Source organism: Acanthisitta chloris, unplaced genomic scaffold (genome assembly GCF_000695815.1).
Source record: "Acanthisitta chloris isolate BGI_N310 unplaced genomic scaffold, ASM69581v1 scaffold9434, whole genome shotgun sequence".
NCBI lineage: Eukaryota > Metazoa > Chordata > Aves > Passeriformes > Acanthisittidae > Acanthisitta > Acanthisitta chloris.
Window position 1 is genome coordinate 1 of NW_008667632.1, and position 8,351 is coordinate 8,351.

Consider the following 8,351-nt stretch of genomic DNA (forward strand, 5'->3'; position numbering starts at 1 on the left):
GGTGTTTTTATTTTTGAAATATATGTTGTGATGTTATATTTTGAGGTATTTTCATTAAGACTCTTAGGCTGTTTTTTAGACTTTAAGCCTCTCTATTTTGGTTATATGCCAATATAAGTTATCTGTTACAATATGTCAGTAGGAATGCAGTTAAAGAAGAGAAACAGCATGAAAAAGCTTGTGAGATTGCCCTCCTTGATAAGAATCTAAGGAATGTTCATCTCTTCACTGTGCTGTAGGTGGTACAGTCACTGAAAATGTAACCTAAACCATGTTTTCAGAGGTCCTCAGTGTACTTGCATATTTGTGACAGTGCCTTGCTATTCATGTTCAGAAAGATGCTTTGTTTGTGTGTTTTAAATCTTGAATTGAAAATGTAATGAAATATTTTTATAATAATCCATGTGGAATTATCTCATTTTAAAGTTTTTGAGTTTAAACTGAGAACTGTTTCTGAATCTGCTTTTCATGCTATTTTTCCATGAATTGGGCCTTACACTTAGGCTGTTAATTGGTGCTGACTAACCTAGTGGGTTTTTCTGTATGAATATATTAATTAAAGCTCAATATGTTAGTCCATAAAATACATTTAATGTTAAGAATTAGTATCAGAAAGATGTATTATTGAATTCTGCAAAGAAAATATTAAAATACAGAGTTGTCTAACTGCTTGTGACTAATGCAGATGCTTATTAAAGCATGGAATTAGATTCCTGATTTGGAGATATTTTCCCCTGATTTTTGTGATGTATATAAATAAAACATTTTTTTCATTAAATATATTAAAAAAAAAAGGTGATAGGAATGACAATTATTGGAAGAAAAATCCAGATTCAGACCAGGAGAGGAGACTTCCCCTCATCTTTCAGGTAGTTCATCTATGTCAAGACTAGGGTATGTACATGGTCCTCAGGGCAACAAATTATGTCTGAGTTACAGATAAAAAAAAAAGACTGGTCTTAAGATGTTACACATGCAGTACTTCTAAATGAAGTAAATGTGAACACTGGTCAATATTTTCTTTATATGATAGAGTATGGTATTTAAAATCCAAAGAAAATGTGCATGAAGTTCTTCTGTGTCACTTGACCTTTCAAACTTCGGTTAAAGTTCTTGTTGAACTCTTGCTTATTAACTGTTTGTCCTGTGTTAGAAAGGTTTTTGATTGTTATTTTAAGTGTTATTTGGAGAGCTTTATCTTTTAAAAAGTCTTCCCCCCCAAAAAAAACGTTAATGTTTATGGAAGGGGGATCAACCCCAGGCAAGTCTCAGCTTTTGCAAAGCTTCCAAAGCACAAAATTCAGGATTTTCCCTAAATTGAAGTAAGTCCTAGAACTTCAGCAGAGATACAAGGAGGCTTTTGGGTTATATCTCCTGCTAGTTATATCTCCTGGTTGTATTTCTCCTTAGAGAAAGCAAATCGAGGTTAAAGGTAAGTTTGAATTGTTTCCCTATGTCAGAGGTCAAACTTAAATGTTTCGTATCTCTTATTGCTGCAGTTCTCTTGGAATAAAATGACAGATTTCATTACATCAGTCAAAATTGTTGCTTGTGTATAGAACTAGAAAAAAGAGAAGGCTTACTATTATGGTAAATGCTTGACCTTATGAGTAAAAATCAATATATCATCTCTGTGTGTTTTGTTTCTCTTTGTTTTTCTAGCATGTGCAACATTTTCCCAGAAGTCCTGTGAGGAATGTCTAAAAAATGTTTCGGTAAGATTTTTAGTATCTTTTTCGGCTGATGAGAATTTGGTGATTTTTCTGTGTAATATGAAATAAAATTGTTAGGGTTTGTTTGGCTGTTTGTTGGAGTTCTTGTTTAGGTTTTAGTGGTGAAGCTAATCAAACTACCCATAATAAGAAGTCAGGATCAGTCAGTTCTTGTATCTAGTCTTATTTAAATGCTAATTGAGTCAACTGATGTGCTGCTTCTCCTGTATCACATGCGATGCCAGTGTACTTTCACTTTGCTCCATGATTTGGTCTCTCAGGATGTTTCTGTGTTTTATCTGGGGAGGACAAATTGAATCCAGACCTCCAGTGTCAGCGTGTGCTCAGTCAGGGCTTTCATAGCACAACTGAACACGTTGCTGCGGGTTCAGCCTCATCCTCATTTTGTGAGCAGCACTTAGTTAAATGCCCGTCTTATGAAAGGACTTGATAAACTCAACCTCATGTGGGTGAAATGCTTTGCATTTCTTGCGTGCTGAATAGGAGAACTGGGAAATTAAATAATCTAGAAGTGCTTTTCTCTGGAGATGCCCCAAGAAATGCATTTAACTGAGGCAGACTGGACCAGTGCTTTGTAGATGTTCAGATGTGTCAGCCTCTCCACTGACTACATCACACCATGTGTGCTTTAGACTGCCAGGCTAGGGCACTCTTATAGCAAAGTGTTTAGATTTCCAATGAGATTGCAGTAAAGGCAGACTTTTAAACAATAGAATTTGCTTCTCTGTCCTTTGCTGAAAATCATGTTAGCTCTGCAGTAAGGATTGTGAGAAGGATGCAAGAGTCACCTGTCCCTGCAGAGTAGAAGAAACTTCCTTATTTACAGTAAGAGATTATTTCAAATTGAAACTTCAGATGTCACCGAAAAGGAGTATTTCAGGAGTCTTTAAATTACATATGTTACTGCCAAACTTTTTCACCAGGAGAGGTTGAGATATGTCTAAGCTTACCTGTGTTATGCTTGTCTTAAGCATATTTTAGCTTTTTAAGGGAAAAATATTAGTTGATTTGTATTCATGTGGTTATTGTGTATTGTCAGACCTGTACATTTGTTGTCAGAAGAATGGCATTGTGTAAAACACTCTTCATCTTCAAAAATATAAAGTAGGAAATGGAAAACTAACAACTAAATGTTCAGTGCTAGCACTGGTGTGGCTGTCACTTCAAATCAGTGCAGCTGCAGATACATGAGCACAACTTTTATTAACCCGAGAGCTATGTGTTCACCTTGTGAGAGAAAGAAATCCTTTAGCTGTGTTTGTGTACTGAAGACACCAACAGAGTTATAGATACATTATTTTCTGTATATGTGAAACTAATGACAGTGTCCAGGTTTGTTTTGGTGACAGAAGGATGGATGATTCAGGGCAACTGCTTCAGTAGCATCAGCCTTAACCTTGAGGCAAGGAGTTTAGACTTGATTCAGACAATTTGCAAATACGTTTTAAAAAAATAAAAATACAAAAGGCTGCAGAACAAAGCTGTTAGAACTTCAGTGAGCAATACGAAAGCAGCAGATTGCTGAAATTGTTTTTATTTATTTAGAAGAAAATCAGGTTTTCATATAGGTGATAATACCGATAGCAGCAGATAAAAATGAAATGGTGAACAGATAAAACCAAAAAATATCTAAAATGTTGCAATTTAGTTCAGTTAAATGGAATTATAATTCAAAATGCTCAAATTTTGTTGATTGTAATTATAATTGGGTTGATCTTTTGGGTGGGTGAATGCCTATTTTTTGTTTGTTTTTTCAATAAGTTTTGAGTGATAATTCTACAATGAATGCCTATTTTTTGTGTGTTTTCTCAATAAGTTTTGAGTGATAATTCTACAGCTATGCTGTTGCATTTCATGTTCCTTACAATATGGTAGATTAAAAAATAGCACATAAGGGTTTTGATTAGAACTCCGACTCAGTTTATTTGCTTCAGAGAAATATTTACTGCTCTGACTAGCAGATTGGTTGCCAGGTGTATTAAAATTTGAGAACTTTATCTGTTACCAGATAATGTGTAAATATGTATTGGTTAGCATCTTGGGAGTGTTTTCTCTTCATGTTTCTAACTCCATATGACTGTGTTTAATGCAAAGTACTGGTTAGAGGTGGGACTGCATTTTAAAAGAGCATCAGCATTGTGAAGAATTTTCCAATGTCTCATATTTAGCTTTTGAGTAGTCTACCAATATGTTTTCCCCCCAGCTATTTATTTTTGTCATTCTCATCTTTGTCCTAATCATAAATGTATGGAATCTAAATTCTTGTGGAAAGTAGATTTTAGGTAAGCTATGCATTTAAAAAAAAAAAAAAATTTGAGTGCATGTCTAGAGCATCAGCATTGTGAAGAATTTTCCAATGTCTCATATTTAGCTTTTGAGTAGTCTACCAATATGTTTTCCCCCCAGCTATTTATTTTTGTCATTCTCATCTTTGTCCTAATCATAAATGTATGGAATCTAAATTCTTGTGGAAAGTAGATTTTAGGTAAGCTATGCATTTAAAAAAAAAAAAAAAAAAAAAAGGAAAAAAGGTAAAAACAGCTGTAGGAAATTATGTGATCAAGAAACATGGCCAATATTTTGAGAGAAAGGTGGGGATATAGAGGAAGAAGCATTCATTTTGTGTTTGTAATTACTATTATATCTCTTTTAATACTGAGAGTATGTCCTTAAAATGAGTGTGGATTGAATTAATGATGTTCCACTTCATTATCCATGTTCTAAAATAAAGTCACCATTATCCATTAGAGTATGAATGTAGTTCTTAGCATATGCTGCAAAGAATATATGATTTACCTCTAAATAAAATAAAGTCTTTTCAGTCTTCATTTTTAGGTTATGTAGATGAGGATCAAAGTTACAGAAAGGTTTCACCCTCGGATGTTTAGATGTTGGCTTTTTTCTAACTTGACTTTGACAATTAGCTTAGTTTTTAGCATTGGGAATGAGTCAACTGACTCATTTGCTTGTACTTCAGCCTCTGCTCTAGTCAGTAGCTGTATCAGGTATTGCCTTTTGAGCCAGACATGGTTTTAGTAGTTAGATGCAGGAGTCTCTATCAGAGTGATACAGGTGATCTTTCTGGGCTTCTAGTTGTCCCCAACAGTGTAGCATCATTGAGGTTAGAAGAGACCTCCTGAGTCACCTAGTCCAGCCTCATACTCAAAACAGGGTCAACATTACATTCAAAGTTTATCAATGAACTTTTACTATGTGCCCTATTAGTCACTATTTTTGAACTGTTGATTCTTATAAAATGTTTGATCCAACAAAAGCCTGTTATCATCTAACATCTTTGATTAAAAGGGCAGGGTTTTTTTTCCCGTTTATTCCACTTTCTTAATTATTTTTGTTGATGTGTCTTTATGGGTATGTTTAACTTGTGCAGTCTAGCAACTACAAAATACGAATACTGTTTTCTTGTACCTGATGTCTTCAAGAAAGCAGAACCTGCTACAAACGGTCTCCGTTGCATTTAACGTTTTCTAACCCACTAGAGCAAGATAAGAGGTTTTGTGCAATTGAGGATGTATGACAGAGATGTTCTTGATGGTACTGTTAGATCAAGCATAGTTCCTGGATGAGCTCTTTCTGTAATGAATCTTAAAAATACAACATCTGTCAAGGATTCCTATTACTGTCATTCGGAACCACTGTTCGAGTTGTGTGCTGGAGAAGTTTTAAATCAGTATTTCTTTTAACAGATGAAAACCAAAACTTAAGCTTAATGCTTAGTGATGGTTTAAAAAGCAGAAATGTTGTGCTAGTATTGAACTATAATACACATAAGAAATCTGAATTTTTAAAAATGCCCAGATATGTATGTGTGCAGAGTTAGGGTACACAATGTACTTTGCAACAGAGATTGGGTAAGGCTGTATCATTTATTACCTTGTGGCAAAACCTCCAGTAGAATTGTAAGGGTTCTTTACAGTTTTCTTTCTGTTGATAATTGAATACAGAGCTGAAACAAGATTATAAGTGCGTTTTTATTCCCTAAAGATCCATGTGTTTTAAAGTCCTGACCAGTTGTCTTTCTGATCTTGTATTTCTTGTTAATTCCAGTAATTTTAAACCCAAAGCCATTTTACCCTCAAGTATACAGACTGCCTCAATAAGTTCTCTGATATTTTCAGGGTCGTGTAAATATTTATGTGTAAGTATTAAACATGCTTATTCACAATTCAGTTTGGGTTTTACTGAGGAATTGACCCAGGACTTCTGTAGGTTTTATACTATAAAGCACTTTTGATACACTCATGTAAGAATTCTGTCTTTGGAGAGAAGCACTAATTAAATGTTTTTGAAGATGAATAATCTTGGGGGTTTTGTTTCTTTTGCACAGTGCCTTTGGTGTTACACCAACAACACTTGCATTGATTATCCTGTCAGAAGCATTCTTCCACCATCTTCGTTGTGTTCCCTCTCAAATGCTCGATGGGGAGTTTGCTGGAGTAGGTACTACTTTTGCTTTTGCTGTAGAGAGTTATTTATGAGTATGATTGAAGTAAGACTGCAGCTTACTAGAGCTGTTTCCTGATAATTTATATGGAGGAGTGGAGGGAGGAGGCAGTGGCTGTGATTTGGAACCATGATCTCTAATCATCCAGACTTATAAGCAATCACTGTTAGGTGTTCATTGAAACAGAAAATACAGTTATAAAAACATTTTTACCTTTTAAAAATTTTCTCGAAGTGTTGGGTGACGTGCCTAGATCCACAATATTTTTAATATATTCCAGTGGCAGCAGTGTACCAATAGCACAGGAATGGAGCCACCCAGGAATTCTTGAATGCTATTTTAGCTTAAACAGCTAAAAAAACAATGTAATTGCTGAAGACAATGTAGATAGGGTTAAAAAGGAAGCTGTAGAGTGCCACTGTAGACTGCAGGACTGCATCATTTAATTGTTCTTAGATTTCATTTTGCTTTGCTTGTTGTATTACAAAGTACAGTACAGAGCATGTGCTGCCATTGGGGTGAAATCTTTGGAGCTGTTTTCGCAATACTGTGTATACAGATGTAAGTTCAGACTGGCCTGGAACAGGGAACCAGTAAGACACTGGAAAGCTTGTCCTGTGAAACAAGTGTGCAGCTTTGGTCCAGCAAAGCTAAGGATTGCTGCTTTCTATGTCTTTGTTCATGGATGCCAGGAGCCTAAAGGACAAAAACAAGTGGGGCTGAACTATCAGTTACTATGTTAACTATAAAATAAAGTTACCACACTTGGCACAGACAGATTATGCAGTAGTCTAAATTAGAGTAGCAGAAGTAGAAGAATGCTGTTAAAGTGGAGAATGCAAATTTCTGAACACTACCCTTAATAATCCCTGCAAATGGAGTGACTAGATTAAACAGTACAGGAGAAGTTTATCTTACAGAAGGGATTTGTGGTTTGTTTTCTGAGAAGAGGCATTTATGCTTAGTTTTAAGGTTTTTCAGAGTAAAAAAGGTATATAATTACACTGACAAGGCACACAAGCAAACTTTTCTGGAAGCATGGAAGGTTGACTCCTGCCAATAGCTAAGCATTCACACAGCTGCTTGCTTCCTCTCTCCCACCCCTCATCCCACCCCAGCGGGATGGAGGAAGAAAATAGAACAAAAGCAAGAAAAAGAGATAAAAACAATTTAATAGGTGGAGGGGAAAGAAAAAGGCAAGCAAAGGAAACTGCTTGCCACCTTCCACAGGCAGACTGATGCTCCGCCAGTCCCCAAACAACAGCCACCTGGGAAGCCAGGTACACCCTCCACTTATTTTTCTTTTACCTCTGATTTTATTGCTGATCGTGACATTATATGGTGTGGAATATGCCTTTGACCAATTTGGGTCAGCTGTTTTGTCAGCATCCCCTCCTGACCTCTCTAGTCTCTTGCATACCTCCAGCCCCACTCACTGAGGGAAACAGAGTGAAGGGAGGAAGAAGATAATATCTTGTTGCTTTTCAAGCCTGTTCAGCAATAGCCAAAACATTGGTGTGTTACCAGCACTTTTTTAGCCAGAAATCCAAAACACAGCATCATACCAGCCACTGTAATGTAAGTTAACACTCTCAGCCACACCAAGTAGGGGGACATGTCCTTTTGCAAAGCAGTGTTTGCCAGTGTCTACTAATTCTAAAAGTGTTCTTGACAGCTTATTTCTGCGATAGAAATGTCTTGTAGCTTAGGTGCCATTTGTGTTTCTAGTAGTGACTGTAGCTTAAACACGGAATGAAAACTTTGTAATGGAGCACATTCTCAGAAGAAAAAAAGAATGGAAAAAATTAGAAAAACCTAAAACAACAACAAAAAATTATCTAATATGCATTTCCTTAATAGATTTTTTACAAATTATAGGCAGCAGCATGCCGACGGGGTTGTATAGTCTTATTGAAACTGTCCCCTTTGGACACAGCAGGAAAATTAATTAACCTGTGAGGGTGGTGGTGGTGGTGTTTTATCTTTTAGCAGGCAAAATGAAGAGATGAATGTTGTTCATTGTTGCTGAAAATGAAGGTGAATATTACAGCTCTCAAAGTTAAAAACAAATGACTGGCTTCCAGTTACAATTTTATGTGAAATAAGACATGTTGATAGATTATGAACCAGCAGTGAAGAAAAGAAACAACTAGTAT

General features: G+C 35.9%; 1 protein-coding gene across 1 annotated transcript in view; it reads left to right on the forward strand.

Annotated features, from left to right (window-relative positions):
* Positions 1-1,662: 1,662 nt before the first annotated feature.
* LOC103800200 (pituitary tumor-transforming gene 1 protein-interacting protein-like) overlaps positions 1,663-8,351 on the forward strand; it is a gene marked incomplete at both ends in the record, with an annotated part of 16,273 nt that continues 9,584 nt past the window's right edge. The window contains 2 exons of the mRNA XM_009072571.1: positions 1,663-1,715; positions 6,079-6,187. Coding sequence (XP_009070819.1) covers positions 1,663-1,715; positions 6,079-6,187 — 162 coding nt within the window. The remainder of the gene's footprint in view (positions 1,716-6,078; positions 6,188-8,351) is intronic.